The sequence below is a fragment of the Musa acuminata genome, chromosome BXJ1-10, assembly GCF_036884655.1.
Source record: "Musa acuminata AAA Group cultivar baxijiao chromosome BXJ1-10, Cavendish_Baxijiao_AAA, whole genome shotgun sequence".
Classification (NCBI taxonomy): domain Eukaryota; kingdom Viridiplantae; phylum Streptophyta; class Magnoliopsida; order Zingiberales; family Musaceae; genus Musa; species Musa acuminata.
This window is the reverse complement of record NC_088336.1, coordinates 24,185,124-24,201,827: the sequence shown is the minus strand read 5'-3', so window position 1 is coordinate 24,201,827 and position 16,704 is coordinate 24,185,124. Positions and strand designations below refer to the sequence as shown.

General features: G+C 40.9%; 3 protein-coding genes across 3 annotated transcripts; all 3 read right to left on the bottom strand.

Moving 5' to 3' along the window:
- Positions 1-1,871: 1,871 nt before the first annotated feature.
- On the bottom strand, positions 1,872-4,235 carry LOC135595630 (cytochrome P450 710A11-like). Its single transcript, XM_065086852.1, has 2 exons — positions 4,101-4,235; positions 1,872-3,901 (listed from the first exon to the last, which is right to left on the bottom strand). The coding sequence occupies exon 2, from the start codon at positions 3,583-3,585 to the stop codon at positions 2,020-2,022; it is 1,566 nt and encodes a 521-aa protein (XP_064942924.1). The 5' UTR covers positions 3,586-3,901; positions 4,101-4,235; the 3' UTR covers positions 1,872-2,019.
- LOC104000847 (mannosyl-oligosaccharide 1,2-alpha-mannosidase MNS3-like) lies at positions 3,962-15,011 on the bottom strand. Its single transcript, XM_065086851.1, has 11 exons — positions 14,680-15,011; positions 13,020-13,978; positions 12,023-12,281; positions 9,984-10,181; positions 9,712-9,860; positions 8,187-9,611; positions 7,957-8,015; positions 7,817-7,877; positions 5,390-5,495; positions 4,665-4,756; positions 3,962-4,253 (listed from the first exon to the last, which is right to left on the bottom strand). The coding sequence occupies exons 1-6, from the start codon at positions 14,731-14,733 to the stop codon at positions 9,353-9,355; spliced, it is 1,878 nt and encodes a 625-aa protein (XP_064942923.1). The 5' UTR covers positions 14,734-15,011; the 3' UTR covers positions 3,962-4,253; positions 4,665-4,756; positions 5,390-5,495; positions 7,817-7,877; positions 7,957-8,015; positions 8,187-9,352.
- LOC135595631 (prefoldin subunit 6-like) lies at positions 5,209-8,502 on the bottom strand. Its single transcript, XM_065086853.1, has 5 exons — positions 8,371-8,502; positions 8,187-8,257; positions 7,957-8,081; positions 7,817-7,877; positions 5,209-5,495 (listed from the first exon to the last, which is right to left on the bottom strand). The coding sequence occupies exons 1-5, from the start codon at positions 8,450-8,452 to the stop codon at positions 5,439-5,441; spliced, it is 396 nt and encodes a 131-aa protein (XP_064942925.1). The 5' UTR covers positions 8,453-8,502; the 3' UTR covers positions 5,209-5,438.
- Positions 15,012-16,704: the final 1,693 nt, after the last annotated feature.

Genomic DNA, 16,704 nt, shown 5'->3' with positions numbered 1-16,704 from the left:
GGTCTCTTTAAGATATGCTTGGCAAACCATCATCCTTGGTCATGAAGATACTATGCACATAATTTGATCGTACACTTCACTAAAAGAAAGAGCAAAAAGGTATTGGTCACATTTATAATGACGTGCTTGGAAGTGCATCTTGTACTCATTCGTAATAGCAACTTTGTGCTCTGAGCTAAACTATTCACAAGTTGAAATGTAGATCTAACGAAAAAGAAAGACATCTCTCGATGCACTCAACCGAAGAACAAAAAAAAAAGGAGTAATCGTTACCACATAAAAAAGGGCAACCAAACATCATTACAATTATAATAATGGAATTTATTATGCTCTAATGGCGAGCGCGGGTCACTGGATTAAACTAAACATTGATTATTCTTTTTTTAAGGAATATGATGTAAGATAATTCGGTCTTCTTTTCACAATCGATACTGGGTTTTAACGATCAAGTGGGGTTTCCCACCGGTGATCCTTTCCAACTTTTATCGTATCGACATTGAGGTTCACGACGAACTTGAGTTATCGAAGTCTTTTATGGAGTTTCAAAATTTTTATATTTTTCTAAAGACAATCGATATGCGAAGTAGCTGACTAACTTTGTATTTTCTTTTCTTTCTTTTTGAGTGCTGATGTTGTAATTGTCTAATTTCCTAATAGAAAGTAATTTTCTTTTCAAAATAAAAGAATGCATATTTTTAAATATTATATTACATGGATCAGTAAAAAAAAAAGATTCATCATAATCGAAAAGGATGAACAAACTTAAGTTTACTCAACAAGCGAGGAGGCTCTCCTAAAATGGCATATAAGGATGGATATCAATTTACCTGATCTTAAATAGGGAATGTTTAATATCGATTAACTAATAGTTTATAAAATTTAATAAATGTTTCATGTTTAAGCATAAAAAATTACAAATTAGATTGGTGCATCATGAGTATTACTAGCATGCAAGTAGAACCATAGAAATCATAGTTCGATATTACTAGCTAGTGATATTCACGATTTGATTTTCTTTGATAGTAAAAAAAATAAAAATAAAATGATGCCAGTCATTCTCCTCTAAAATACTACAACACTAATCCAATTATCAATGGCTCTCCGAAAAGAAGATATATTAAGAGTATCAATTATCTTTCAGTAAGAAAATGCAGGATACTTAAAAAAATGTTTCAACTTGCGGAAACATAAGAATTGGATATAGGCTTCATTTGCCCCTTCCATGAACGAAAGGTGCTAAACGAAATCTATCGAAGATGCAATCCAAGTCTAATGCATATTCTATGATTCTGTATACAGTCCTTCCAAAATCATCTATCCCACTGTAACATTTCATCTCAACCATTCAATTTTTCTAAATCAATAATAAATAAATAAATAAAAACTTTTTCATCACTTTAAAGGTCTCTGTTAGTCTATCCGATAAAAAAATTTATCGTAAGATCGTGAACTCAAATCTCATCTTATTACATCGTATTATTGCCAATAATTGCAACTGCCCACTCGAACTGCAACTATCGACATTAAGCCAAGCAAGTGCTATTATTATTTAGCTTAGGGAAATATATGGCAGAAAAAATGTGCCAACGCCGACATTGTTTGGGCTTTGAATTGTGATTCGCGGCAAACCAAGTGTTCCATGGCGGCAATGTCGAACACAAACGTATGCATCATATATATATATATATATATATATATATATATATATATATATATATATATATATATATATATATATTGATTGCACTCTTTTTATTTGCCAAGGGTACGTACATGGATATATACGAGCGTTGACCAAACAGAATGAGGAATCTAAAGCCCAATCAATAACGAACAGATGATGCGCAGTTGGAGGACCCAACGACCCAACGAACAATAAATTTCCTGTGGATTTGAGATATCGAGAAATACAGAAAAGAGAGGAGGAGAAGAAGAAAATAAATAAATCGAGAGCGGACCACCCACCACCGGACACGAGGCACGAGGAGCAAAGGACGTGAGGAAACTGTGAAAGCCAGCTCACGAGGAGGAAGAGGACGAAGGGGAGATGCGATCGCAGGTGCGCTTGGCGAGGTGGACGAGGCCGTCGTCCTTGGGGACGATGGTGGGGACGTAGGCGATGTCGTCGCAGCCCGGGGTTCGGTGGCGGCGGAAGTCGACGAGGGAGGTGAAGAGGGCGATGAAGAGGACGAGGTGGTTGATGGCGTAGCGCTGGCCCACGCACTGGTGGGGCCCGGCGCCGAAGGCCAGGAAGTGGCGCTTCTGCACCTCCCGGTCCTCCGAGAAGAACCGGTCCGGATCGAACCGCTCCGCCGCCGCGAACCCCTGGAACGACGACTCGTATGCCGACGGGAACACGATGGCCCCCTTGGGCACCGTGTACCAGTCCGTCAGAGGGAACGCCTCCCCCGCGATGTGGGGCACCATCGTCGCCGGTGGCCGGAACCGCACCACCTCCCGCGCCACAGCCTCCGTGTACCGCATCTCCCGCAGCTGCTCCGCGGTGATGGGCTGCCCGGACCAACTCGGCGTTCGTAGCACGGCCGCCACCTCCGCTCGAACCCGGGCCAGCACGTCCGGGTGCGCGTCGAGGAGCGTCACGGCCCACAGGAGCGACGACGTCGACGCGTCCTGCGCGGCGAAGAGGAAGTCGAACAGGTGGCCTCCGATCTCGACGTCGCCGGACTCTGGCGGCGGCTGGGCCCCGGAGGCCGCGGCCTCCTCGATCTCGCGCAGTGTGTCCTGCATCCAGAAGTCGACGAGGCAGGTGGGCTCGGCGCCGGTGCGCATCCGCTCCTTGCTCTGCGCGACGCAGCCGGAGAGGGTGCGGACGAGGCGGGACACGGCGAGACGGGCGCGGCGGAAGGCGAAGCCCGGGAGGTCGAAGGGGATGGCCATCAGACCCACGTTGAAGAGGTTATAGTCCCGGTTGAACTGCTGGCGGGCGGACGCGGTGAGGTACGGCCCCGCAAACGCGGTCTGCGAGGTCTCGAGGTTGAGGTCACGGCAGAGGAGCCGAAGCGCGATGGGCTGCGACTTCGACGCTGACGCCTGGTCGAGCCATTTCTGCAGGTAAGTGATGATGACGCGCTGCTGGACGGCGACGTAGGTGGACAGGGCGCGGGGAGTGAAGTTGGGGGCGATGCGGCGGCGGAGCTCCTTGTGCTGCTCGTCGAACATGTAGATGAGGTTGTGGTCGCCGAAGAGCCTCTTGCCGAAGGGGTGGCCGATGAGGTGGAAGGCGTCGGGGCGTACGTTGGCGAAGACCTTGTGGGACAGCTCGGTGGAGCGGACGAAGACGATGAAGCGGCCGACGAGGAAGTTGGCGGAGACGCCGAGGCCGGAGGCGCGGGCGAGGGCGGCCTGCCGGTCCCAGAAGCGGGTGGGGTTCAAGATCATGGGAAGCGCGCTGCCGAGGAAGGGCACCACGAAGGTGGGGCCAGGAAGGGGCCCCTTCTTACGGAGGTAAGAGAGCTGCTCCAGTAGCACCACCAGGGCTACGGCGCAGAGAAGGTAAGGCCCGGCGGCGGCCACCGCGCTGATAATGCTCGCGCCGTCCAAACCCAACCACCCGGAGGAATCCATGTATGCCAGCCACGAACGAATGCTTGTCGTCGGAGGGGTTGGCGTATGATGGATGGAATCTACGCGTGCATTCAGAGGGCTGCCATCATATTTTAAAGCCGCAGGTAGAAGAGGAGAGCGCAGAGGGGAATAGAGACGGGCGCCGGAAGACCCAATGAGCTTTTCCTCTGCATGCTTGGAAGTGACGGAGGACTGCCAGCAAGATCAATCATTCTCTTTCCTTATCTCTGGACCTTTCCCTCTCTCTCTTCTCAATTCCTTCGTCTTCCCCTGTTTTTTATTTCACATTTTTCTTCCTTCTTAATGTTCTTCTTACCTACAAGTCAGTCGTCATTCAGTAAATATATCATCATCATCCAGTCAGCAAGCCTAGTGAAGGATGGAAGAGCTAATTAACGACAATACGACGACAAATACAGTATCGTGCTTACGGCAATTTGGATGCCAAAGAGACTGTTTTGGTCGAAAACACGAGAATAAGACTGAAAATGGACAGAAGCAATAGATTTGCTTACGGCATGAGCATGGACGGCGGGTGGGAGGATCTACCCATTCGCCAATCCTAATTCCGTGCTTCGCGTGTCTCTCGTCTCTTTCTGGCCCGGGAATCAGGGGCAGAAATTGGTCCGCTACTTCTTGGCGAGCCAACATTTGTATGGCTTTATTTCCTACATAAATTTGTGATCAGAATTCGAGTTTCTACACACAATTCTTGGCAGGTAAAAAGTTGAGGAAATGCACAATTCTTGCTTGTGAACAGATCAAATTAGCATAAATGCTACAAGAGCTTGGGGGCTTATATATATATGGGACCATCAAATTGATCAATCAACAATGGTAAGATTTGGGACAACATGACGACTTTGTCACAAATAATAAAAGGAATCCACATAATAATACATAAACAAGCCCGGCCAACAAAGCAAAGCGAAAATAGATGAAATGTACACGACACTTCCATAAACAAAGGTTTAACAGTAGTTAGATGATGATATCATGGTCCTTTTTATTCAGGTGCATCTTCTATGATTTGTTTGATAGGAACCAATAATTGGGTTTAGAGAATCATTTGACAGTACCTGAACTCATAATCCTCCTCTGTTGGTTGATCGGTGAGGTGGTGGCAGCCCCATCACAGCAACTGTTCTGACAATTGTGCGACACCTGCATACTATTAAGCAACCTCGCTGGCTAACACAATAAACAATGGCACAAAAGGATTATAAATTCCACCAAGTAAGCTAAATATTTAATCAGTGGAAAATGTTAAAATGGTCAAGTCACAGTTAGATGGATGATTAGACGACTTGGCTGCCCCATTCCCCACAAATGACTATCGGTTGATGGCTACGGCATCAATAGACTATCAGTTGTACAACCATTAGGATTTGGAGAAGAAATATATGTCTTATTTTGAAGAGAAAGCATCAAATAATTACGAGGCAGGCAAATTTAAGAAACGCTAAATTGTATTTGATGAAAGAAAAAGAAAATCTGAGACATGAAGATCATAAATATGCAAATGATGATAAACATGATCAACCGTGTCCGAGATCAAGCTCCTCTTCACTTCCACTGCTTCCTTCCCAAAGTTCAATATCATCTTCCATAGCCATGCTCCAATAAAATGAGAACTCTGGCCAATATTTACTAAATGTGCTATGGTTCACTTTTGGGCATCTTATCATCTTCCAAGAGACAAACATCACAATACAAATAATCACACAAACACAACACTCCATCCTGAAAACTTCTTCATTAACATGGTAAGAAAATTTTCACTGGGAAAAGCATCGAGGAATACCACTGGATGAATGCAAGTAGAATGACTGGACAGTCCTGACAAAATGAAGCTAGGATTTGGATTTTCCAGCCTGCAGAGTTTGAATCTTCTGTTGTAATTGTAAGACCTGCAAAATAAATTGATACAATGTTAAAAAGGAAAGTAAGCAATCTAGAAGCTTCAGACGATACAAAGTCATAAATAATCTGATATTGAGGGCAATTCTGAGAAAGCAAACACCATCAGTTTGGTTCAGCTTAGTGAACTATGACTTAAAAACTACTGCCTCACAAGGGTGCTATTTTCACAGGAGTTTCTTGACCTGCCTCACAATTCAATTAACACCTCTGTGTATCCTGATCGTTCAGTGTCTAGAAATGACTAAGACTTGCTTATGAACAGCTCAAGTAAACTTCAGGAGCCAAGTTCTCCTGGAAGCATAAGAAGCGGACTTCAAAGTTGAAGCCCTCTTTCTTTGAGAAGAAGGTTTAGTGCAAATGCCAAACAAAAACCTGCATTGAAAACTTATACTACCAGGCATTTGCATAGTATATAGTAGATATATATCAATGATCAAAGGCGTCATCTTGTTACTAATTATGAATAAGTATGTCAATGATCAAAGGTGTCATCTTGTTACTAATTATGAATAAGTATGTTTCCAGCAGCAGATCTGAGTTCCTTGCTTATCCAGCAAAATTATATACCAAGAAACAAGGAATCTCGACAAGGTATCTTCATCCAAGGGATCGTCTTAGAAGACATGCAAGATCTAATTAGCAGGTAACCTCAATATGCCCAGAGGTACCCTCTTCAGAATTTGTGGTTCAGAAGCTTTGCAGGAATCATTATTTCTGACAATTGGAATCATGACTCCTAATATTAGATTGGCAATTTCCATGAAGTACAGCACCAATTCATTTCTCTGTATCCTACAGAAAGAATTCAAAACTTTTCTGCTTCTCATATAATCTACTGATTGCATATGTTTGTTGAAGCCTGCTAAGCTCGCTTCAAGCTACATAACCCTGGATATGCCAACCCAAATGCTTCACTGTCATTCTTTGTCATCACCTTTACCACTGTAGGCTGTAGTTCTCAAGCTTTTTCTCAAGAAAATGAATGATAAATGAAAAAAGGGACAAAAAGTAACTCCTGTATAGATGCACAACATATATGTTTCAGACAACAATGAAGATAACATTAAGCTGGATTTTGCACCGCCTAATTACAATCATCTAAAAGCATTAAGACCTGGCTGCATGGTTTTAAGAAGGCTTCATTAAATACACTCATAACCCTAAAGCTTTCTTTAACCTAACTGAGTGCATGCCCCTGATCTATCCTCTGAATCTCGTAACTCTGTAAGTCCTCTTTATAAAATTTAATTATCTGATCTTAAAAATATCATGCCTCCATATATCTTCCAATCAAAACCCAGCGTACAAACCTTAACCAAACTTGTACATTTAGAGTCAGAATATACAATGTGGGATCTATACCAACATTATCCATTCCAAAATTAACTTCAAATTCCAAAGTGGCATTTGTTGCTCTCATGAGTTGCAATTAACAACCTTAAGAGTTATAACAACTTCACATTGATCAAAATTTTGACATCTGTGCTTCTTGTATATTGAAGGCTTTAGACCATAAATCTCTAAAGAATGCCTACCGAGTGAATGCTGGTATAATTTGATATTTGTCTTAATATTATCACAAGACTGATACCTAAATTTACTACTATACTCTTGGATTAAAAAGATTATTTGTAGCATATTACATAATGTCCATCCTTTACCCTTCTAGGCCAATGATAAGTAGTTGCTATTAAGCTGATGGTACACATTAATGATATAACACACTGACTCACAAGAGGCAAAAGTTCCTAAAATCTGCCCATGGATGGACTCTCCGGCCATTACTTTTATTTATAAACATTCTATTGCTAAATACAGTCCTTTGCTAGTATGTTTTATTCAAAAAGCATAAACTCAATTTTTATGTTTTTCAAAAAGAAAAATATGGTTTCAATGTTTTCCAATTAATGCAACATAATCATCTAGATTATGTGTGAAATGGGAACATAGAAGACTAAATCAATTATCTCAAATAGTTTAAGAGACTGCATCATATTAACACCTTAGACAAAAGAAGCAGACATGTAGCAATAGAATGAGCTGATGCTTCTGAACTATTGCATCACAGTAACTCCTGAACCATTGTAAGCTACGCTTCTACAATTAGAATGAGCTCATAATTTACAATATTCTTAGGTGCTCATTTTCTATGAGGTTTTAAGTTATTCTGATGCGAGTAATATTGTATTTGTCAAGCAGAAGCAATAATCCCATCAACAACCTTCTCCAAGTAGAGAAAGTACATTTGTTAATGTAAATCAACTACAAGCACTACGAAACAAAAGATTTAGAGGGAATTGTCTCTAACCGATTCCTTCTTGCTGTTCTGCTTGTCTTCTGAATCCTGAAGTGTCCCATCGAGCCGCTTACTGACACCAACAACAAAAAGTAAGCAAGTCCAAATCTAACGATAATGAAACGATTCGGGAAAAAGAGAGTGAATCTCACAGTTCAACCGAGATGTATTCGATCCTTTTGCGCACGTTGGCGTTAGCCTCCGCTATATCCTGCTTCACGAGCACAGGTCCGATCAGCTTGTACACGTTGGAATTCTCATTCAATAGTTCCAATTCCTTACACCATCACCACCAATCCGATGTTTAAGCAAAACGGACAAAAACGAAACCCTCAGATGACCGAAGTAAAACAAAATACGATTGGGAAAGGGGAAAGAAGACCGTGAGGACAAGTTCGTTCTCGCCGAGCTGGATGGTGTACTGCTTCCGGACTTGGTGATTCTTGGCGATGTCTGTAGCGGAGAATGGAAGCACAGGTGAGGCGTAGAACGCGAGAGAAGGGATCAAAAAGGGAGATAACACACACACACGCACTCACAGAGCGCGTGTGTGTGTGCGTGCGCGCCTTTTTGGATCTTGCTGAGGGCGTTGGCCTGACTCTCGAGATCCTGCTGGAGTTCCCTGACGGCCGCCGGAGATGAAGCCATGGAGATAGAAACTGACTCGCTTTCGCCACCGGTAAAGAGTCGAGACTCGAGAGGACCTCGGCTAAATAACACGGACGACGCTGGAGTCGCTCCTGGTGTTCCTCATGCTATAACTTTGAGATTCGTGAGACTGGCGATTTGTATATAAAGATCCGTATTCGAAGATTCGGCCCAATCCAAGGCCCAAAAGTGAAAAGAAAAGAAAAAAAAGACAAGAACAGCCCCATCACCTATTTATTTAACACCGGCCACATACCTAATTCGACAAAAAAAATCCAATATTTTACTTAACACCAATGTAAATATGTTTCGTATCATAAATTCATTAGGATGGTAACTCTTTTGCAAGTATGACTAACCTGAGATAAGAAAAAAAATTGTCATCCAATTACAGACAACCAAATGTTATACTGAAACCTTCTATTATTAAAATCAAGCATCATTTCTCTTAGTCACCACAGTACCCCCCAATGTACCAATATATAGCCAAAAGGGAAACTCACTTGGCTAAAGAACATAACATGGTGTATTTTCCAATTAAATTATGTCTTCACCTTGAACAATAACCATAAATCAAAAGCATCCGACTAGTAGTTGGGCATGAACATCTAAAAACAAAACAATTCCTAACAGGACAACTCTGAACATTTACAGAGGGCAATTTTGGCCTTAGAACCCTCCTTCAGCCGATACTTGGTGTATAAAGAGATTCGACGTTGGAACTCATGCTACATCTTTACAGAGCCTGCTACATCTTTACAGTGCCAGAAGTTGCATAAACCCTGCATCCAAAGTTGTTCATCTTGGGAATGCACAAGGTAGCATTTGAGTTTCTTCAAGCCCCAGTAACTCGAAGTTCCTCAAGCTTGTGTTCTCAAATTGTAATCAGTTGCTGGAGTTCTAGGCTGAATATTTTGACCAAATAATTGGAAGAGGATGGGCCTCTGTGTTGAATACGAATTTATCTAAAGGAATAACATTCTCGTCTCCAAACAACAAATATAGATACTTCAAGGTTTCACCTAAAAAGAATGTCTCCATTTTGTCTCGTCTAGGAGGAGGAATTAGTGTGACATCATCAAGAGATGTGTACCCACCAGAATCTACCTTCGTATATTTTTCAAAGGCCTCAAAGATCTGCCAACCCCATTCTCGGTATCTGTCAACGTCACAGATGTCAAAGCCATGTTTGAGACAAGAAGGAATATGAACTTGAAACATCTGAAAGCAAGTGACAACCCAAAACCTGTAAATCTTACTTTGGATCTTCGGTTACACGATGCAACACAAACAATGATTCCACTGTTTCAGGGCGCAAAAGATTGTGGCGATCATTGTGTTTGATTATTATGTCATCTATATACTCAGAGCTTTTGTTACCACCATCAAGACCCCCTTCAGAATCACCCTGATTCAAAAATAAACATTCAATCAACAAGATGCAGTTTCAGATGTAGGCATTGCTAACTAAAACATGTGTGAGTATAATATATATATATATATATACCCTCAAGTTTAACAAGTAGCTCACCTCAATATGGAAATAAGCAATTTCAGGAGCAAGACCCGTAGAAGTGATAGCATACATTTCAAAGCATGTTTTTGCTAGATCTTCAGCAAGCTTCAAATTCTCCAAGTCATCTGGGGTCAACAAGTTTCTTTCAATAGCTTTCTTCTTCGTGATACCTTTTGTTGCACCAAGGGCTAGGGTTCCTGGTAGGAAACAGACCTTCAAAAGGAAGAATAATACATCACAGATTAACTAGGCATTTTCCTGATTTGTAAAGTAATGGGCAAGGAAATCATATAAAAAGCCTACAGAAAGCTATAAGAATTCAAAAATAGAGAAATGAGATTCTTCATTTCATTGAATTCATATCAAGCAGAATTTAGTATGATCAAACAAGTGCAACAGCTAGAGAATTTCTGGGCTGCTCCAATGTGTACATAAGAACCACATAGAACAAGTAGATCAAAGTTTTTAGTACCAATAATTTAGTATAAAAGTTGAAGGAAATCTTTATCAATCTGCTGAAGACATGTTCATTTGGAAGAAGTGGTACAGATGACTAGAAAGCCTGTTACCTTAAAGACAAAAACGATGACTGGTTGTGTTTTTTTCCAATGTTATACACAATTACACATATAAATATGAAAAGCTACCATACATCACACATAAATGCAGATATGCTATTTCAGATAGTTCCACTCATTTCTTTAAACATATTGGGTTCTGTATATTCCAGTTAAAATCAATCAACTAAACCAATATATGACCACAAATAATGATATGAACAAACGGATGGTAAATAATGAAATCAACAATTTTATCTGCAGCAGTGCAAAGCTACCCAACTTGAAGCAAGAAAATTGGCTTAACATGCACAGTTTCTAAAGACTATAAAGGCATACAACAATCTGCTAATTTGCACTTCCTAAAGTGGTGTATTGTTATCTGCTAAATTGTTGCTTGTTGAAAGAAACCCATGGTTGTCCATTTTTTTTTCAATAAGTTACATATCAGGTAGCTTAATGAATATCTTAACTGAACTGCACAAACAGACTAACATTTTAGTGATTCTTTTTTTGCTAGAACAGCATTTTCTGACTTTCTCAGTTAATGAAGGACAACTGTAGCCAAATCAGACTATTATGCTTGATTTTTCAGTCATACATGAGCTTCATGGAAGACAAAATTCTTCATTTCCAATCGGCATTTACACAACTACCCTAAAGAACATAGGAAAGCTTGACAATTACAAAAGGAGTCGGGCCTTTCTAAATCATAAATAAAATGACTTTCTATTGCATATCCACATCATAGAATAACAGGTCCAATCTCAATGATTAAAGCATGAGAGCTTCAGCAACAGGATCTCAAGTGGATCTTCCACCCAACATTTAGTTGCCTAATACCTTAATGTTCTACATTGTATAACAAGAAGCCTTTTAAAAAACATCTCTGTAATCATGTGACCATCTTCTTGTTCTTCTATCACATTTAGAGGACCATCTGAAGTCAGACATCAGGAAAGTTTCCATCACACAATTACATGTATATAAAGAAGATTATACCACTCATCTACCTTATCTAGAAAAATATAATATTGAAAAAAATATATCAGGCCAATCTACATTTTTTTTTCGGGAGAACAGAGTAACAAAGTTGTTAGGAATTAAAACTTTTTCATGGATGCCCAAAATCAAGTCTAACCATCCAACATCCTGTAAAAATTGACTTAAGAAATACCGATAGGTGTGCCAGACTATGTTGCAAAATATTTTTCTTTTTAATAATATTTTCATCTTGAAATTTATAAAAACTAGCATTAAATCTTTTAATATGGAGACAAGCTTGTTGCAGTAACAAAAATATATACCCTAAGGAAGTTAATTAAAGTTTAATACTTAAGTTCTTAACACATTTTACCAAATGGTTTATATTCAAACTACGGTGTACCTGCAATACTGTACCAATATAATCAAGTCAAACAGTGTATCACACGTGCTTGAAGAAAGATGAGTTTATTATCAATGTCAAGGCAAGAACATGCAAATACATCACCATACCAGGTGATCCATTTTAGGACTGAAAGAACCATTAGATCCATGAGGCAGCTCCCCAACAAAAACCAATCCTCTGGGAATGGACTTCCGAACAAGAAGGTGCCTCACCCCTCTCATTGCTTCTTCATACATCTGATACAAATAGTTTAGCTGATTGCCACTATTCTTTTGCTGAATCCAAACTTTAATCAAGTATTCATAGTAGCTATCACCACGAGATCCCAGCCGAATGTTCTCTCCGTTAAACTGACCTGAGTGAGGGCTGTGGTCACAAGAATGAATAGTGATGTTCTCTCATAAATTACATATATTTCCAGAAGTCATCTAGCTATTAGAGAAAAAAATGACAAGAATAAATTTTATTTGACAAGAAAACATAGTAACTAAAATATTTTGGCAGTTTATGATTGATAATTATCCTTACATCATGAAACAGAAACTCTCATGGAAAATGTCAAAGATGATCAACACAACAATGGAGTAAGAATATTTCAAATGTCATCTTCTTGTTTGGATTATCCAATAATGGAGTAAAAAATTGCAACTGCAGTTTAAAAGTCATTGAGTGCATAGAAAAGCAGAATAACTAATATAGATATAAAAAAGAAAGACAAGCAAGTCATGAATCAAAGTTGACTATGATAAATTTAGTAGTCCGAAAAGAAAGTGTAAAGAATTTTCAAATAAAATGACAATAGTTGTAGGACTTCTTAATAACTAAAAATAATCATTTTTGGTGCTCATACATCATTCCACTGGGATACAAAAATGAATTTGGATTAATAGAATCTGATCCACCATTCACCCCTAAGCAAGCAGCACAAGCTAGTAAATGGATTCTAAATGTTGCTAATAGCTGGAGTAGCATATATAGCATACATATCTGAATAAGTTCTAAACAATGGTGTAGCTTGTCAAAATGAGAAATATCAAATAGGACTTCTGACAAAGAAAATAAATCCACAGGAAACCATCAAGCTTAAAAGACAGTTGTTTGTACCTGATATGGATGGGCACCAGTCCTTCCACCTTGGGAAGAGACCTAATATGTTCCAACACCTTCATTGCCTTTGAACGATACTTGGGATCACCAGAAATTTCACTTAGGTAGTTAAACTCAAGTTGCAAGGTCGAAACTTCAGCGGTACTGCTTAAGCCATCGGGAGCTGGATGAGCAGAATGATCATGGAGAACAACATCACTGAAAGGAATTGATGTTGGACTTGAAGCGAAGGCAGATAACAGCCTGTCAGCTAAGGTCTTTGCCAACTCCAGAAAGATTTCTGATTTAACACCTTTAAGAGTCATAGGTATTCCACTATCACTTATGGTACCCTTATCTCCCCGACTTAAATGATAAGCACTGAGAAGCCCACCTAATACACGTATTGTTGTCTCAAACAAGTTAACCTGCCCTTTCTTTTCAATTCTTTCCACAAGTTGTTTTTCTATCCATGGTACTGCTTCATAAACAATTTCATCAGCACCCATTATAATGGCTGTATCCAAGGAATCTACTATGGTGGCACCTAGACCTCCCAAACCATCAGTGCCTCTTTGACTCAATGGCATAAGCTCATCATAACCCATTGCATGGTTTTTGTACCCAGACCAAGCATGAACAAATGCCTCTTTGACTTTTTGTTTCCTTGAAAACCAATGCAGCCTCTGTTCTTCAAGACTAGAACTAACATTTTGGGCTTCATCAGGAGGAAGTTGTGGAGGAAGCCTTGGAGGTTTTCTCCAAATTTTGTCTATTATACTAACACCTTCCTTGACATATTTATGTCCTACATTTGCAGCACTATTCAAATGTATGTTAGATGCAGAATGGTCAGAACTTTTATGTGTTATCAAGTATGTCAAACCAAGGATCATCAACAGCATTAAAAATTTTCCTGTGCTACAGCCTCTGCAGCAATATCTGATATGGCTAGTGACCAGTGCTTGAGTAATCACCTACAAAGAAAGAAAAATAAAGGTACATACTCTTAGTCAGTGGTTGTCAACATCATCTATAAACTAGCCACATCATTTACGATTATTATGCAGTACAAACTTTTGAGCACGATACAAGTTCAACATCATAGTCATACATTTAGTTTAGTAGCATGAACGAGTGATCGTTGAAATCATATGCACAGATAGTGGGAGAGAAACAAGGCAAACTATTAACTAATACACAGAGTCTACAACATAGAAAGAAACAAAGACCTCAACCAAAAGTTATTCCTTCAGGTTCTTATACTACACAGATACCAAAATCTTTCCTGTGCATACACAACTTGGGAGAAAAAAAACGATAAACTGGGTACACTGATTTGTCTGAAAAAATCTTAGGAGAAGTACTCTGATGAAAGATTCCGTATTTTCACCAAACAAACGATTCAAAAATTTTGAGTGGGATGAAATTTCATCTAACCTAGCCATAGCATAACGAGTAACTAAAAGTTTCGGAAACCACGATGCGGTCTCAGCAATGTAACAAATTCTCAAGCCGAAGTCCTACTAGAAATCCAACAAAAGAAAACTGTGATTCGAAGCTAAATTGGTAAATTGCATACGCCAAACATCATTATTTGAGCCGCCAGGTCGCAGAAAAAGAAGAACCTAATATAATGAGATCAAACGAAAACAGAGGATCTTGTGCGGCGAAGCACCTTGAGAGGGGATCGGCGGCGGAACTTGGCGTTGTCGTAGTGAATATCTTGCATGGAGTGAGGCAAAGTTGTAGATGGCTTAACAGGCAGAGGTCAATTAGGGTTCAATCTGACTTCTTGCCTCTCCGATGGCGATATCGAGGGAGAGAAATGAGGCGGCAGAAGTAAGAAGCAGAGAAATGAGGATGACCGTGGACGTGCGTTGGAGTTGGGGGCCCTCGTTGGTCTCGATTCGGGTACCGTACTCGTGGACAACCATCCTATTGGACGCCGATCCGCCGAAACTGCTGTGGCGATCAGAGTTTGCGATTCTGGGGTCCACTGTGGCTTCCATTCAGAAATGGTGTATAAGAAACGAAGCGGAAACTGTTGCACGAGTAAATTTGTTCATGTGCTGCTAAGAAGCGAATCGTTCCACGACTTTACTCCCGACAGGCTTGTCTGCGCGCCACGCCATCGTGGCTGGCGTGGGGCGCTTTTGTAGACGTTAGCCAACACCATGTGTTCGGAGGTGGGCCGTGCCTTAAATCGAGGCGTTGACCAATTTTGTGGCGATGGGAATACGCCCCCATCGAGAACCAACTAATTTACCCCAATGCTTCCGATAAAGATGTAGGATTTAGCACTCATTTCACGTTAATAGCGTTTTACATGCACACATTTCACGTTGTTAGCGTTTTACATGACTTCAATATTTGATACTATCAAATTATTAGAAGTCAACAGGCATAGGAGTAGAGAATTGATGAGCTGTTAGTGCTATAATCTGGAGCTAAAAGTTTATAAGATGTTGATCATCTTCGAATTAGATGGAGCTCAATCTCTTTTTATACTACTTTCTCGGTAAATAACTTTTTGCCTGCACTATTTGGTTAAGGTCAGAGGGTTAAACTAGCCGTTAAATATTTAACTCGATCACTTTCTGAGTTACTTCAGTTAATTCTTATAAGATTATGGTATAAGTAGTGTAATTATTAAACAAGACTAAGTGCCGCCATTAATATGCCATCAATTCAATGTTACAAGAATTATGTACAGAAGGCATTGAATCCAAGAGAGACCCTTTAAACTACTGTATTTCAACTCACGTTTTCTATTATTTGTCTTCCTCGTTAATGTTTTGATAAATGTGGATAGAGGCTTCGTTAGCAACTACGTCAGCGTCGACATAGAGCCTCACGACTAATATGGTGCATCGCATTAACGTGGCATCTCGGACTCGGGTGGGATGGTCGTCTGTCCCACATTGTTCGAGGTCGTACGAGATGGCGCCGCATGGTACAAAGTCGCTCCAGAAAGTTCGGAACGACGTCCCGCGACACGGATCCATGCAGGTCGATTGGCGCTTGCACAAGAGGTACAAGCCATCGCCCAAGGAGTCAATCATCATTAACCGATCACGTACGACCGACCCTCATTCGTAGGTATAAAAGCCAACCCCCCGATCGACGTTAGGGGAGGCGCTTCGAACATTCGACCCCTTTATCTGCACAAAACTAACTTAAGCTTTAAAGGGGTTGAGTCGAAAAATCTCCCTCTCAACCTCGACCAGTGTGCGGGAACCCGACAACGAAGAAGTAGGCCACTCGTCACGAGAGAAGATCACATTCGGGAGATGAGTATCAAAATCAACTTGACCCGACGCTCGCTTCCACCACCCGAGCAACTACGTTGGCAACCTTGCGTATCCGGGATCGGACCAAGCCATGCTGACACCTTGACCACGGTATAAGGATTTACTAATATTTTGACGCTAGAAGAAGAGCTCGATATTGCAGGAGCATCCAACGATAATTAATCCCAAAGCCCACCCTAGTGAAGAACCCCCCTAGTCCACCCCGCCTACAAGCTCGGTGGGCAACCACCAGCTATTCCCTGGACGACGATGCCATGACCCATATGCCAGATTGCTACTGGTGCCTGTTCAACGACCTCGAGTTTTCCCTCGACCACTAGTTGTTTCACCCGAGGCATTGCTCAATCTTGCCAAGTAGGTGCAAGCTTTGGCGGGAATGATGCATGTAG

What these genes read in the sequence shown, in the direction of transcription:
- LOC135595630 (XM_065086852.1), bottom strand. Translation starts at nt 3,585, where the DNA reads ATGGATTCCTCCGGGTGGTTGGGTTTGGACGGCGCGAGCATTATCAGC.
- LOC135595631 (XM_065086853.1), bottom strand. Translation starts at nt 8,452, where the DNA reads ATGGCTTCATCTCCGGCGGCCGTCAGGGAACTCCAGCAGGATCTCGAG. An exon ending in CCTCAGCAAGATCCAAAAAG is followed by an intron (nt 8,258 to 8,370) that starts GCGCGCACGCAC and finishes TCTCCGCTACAG; the next exon opens with ACATCGCCAAGAATCACCAA. An exon ending in AGAACAGCAAGAAGGAATCG is followed by an intron (nt 5,496 to 7,816) that starts GTTAGAGACAAT and finishes TTTATTTTGCAG; the next exon opens with GTCTTACAATTACAACAGAA.
- LOC104000847 (XM_065086851.1), bottom strand. Translation starts at nt 14,733, where the DNA reads ATGCAAGATATTCACTACGACAACGCCAAGTTCCGCCGCCGATCCCCT. An exon ending in CTGGTGCCCATCCATATCAG is followed by an intron (nt 12,282 to 13,019) that starts GTACAAACAACT and finishes TTGTGACCACAG; the next exon opens with CCCTCACTCAGGTCAGTTTA. An exon ending in GTCCTAAAATGGATCACCTG is followed by an intron (nt 10,182 to 12,022) that starts GTATGGTGATGT and finishes TTCCTTTTGAAG; the next exon opens with GTCTGTTTCCTACCAGGAAC.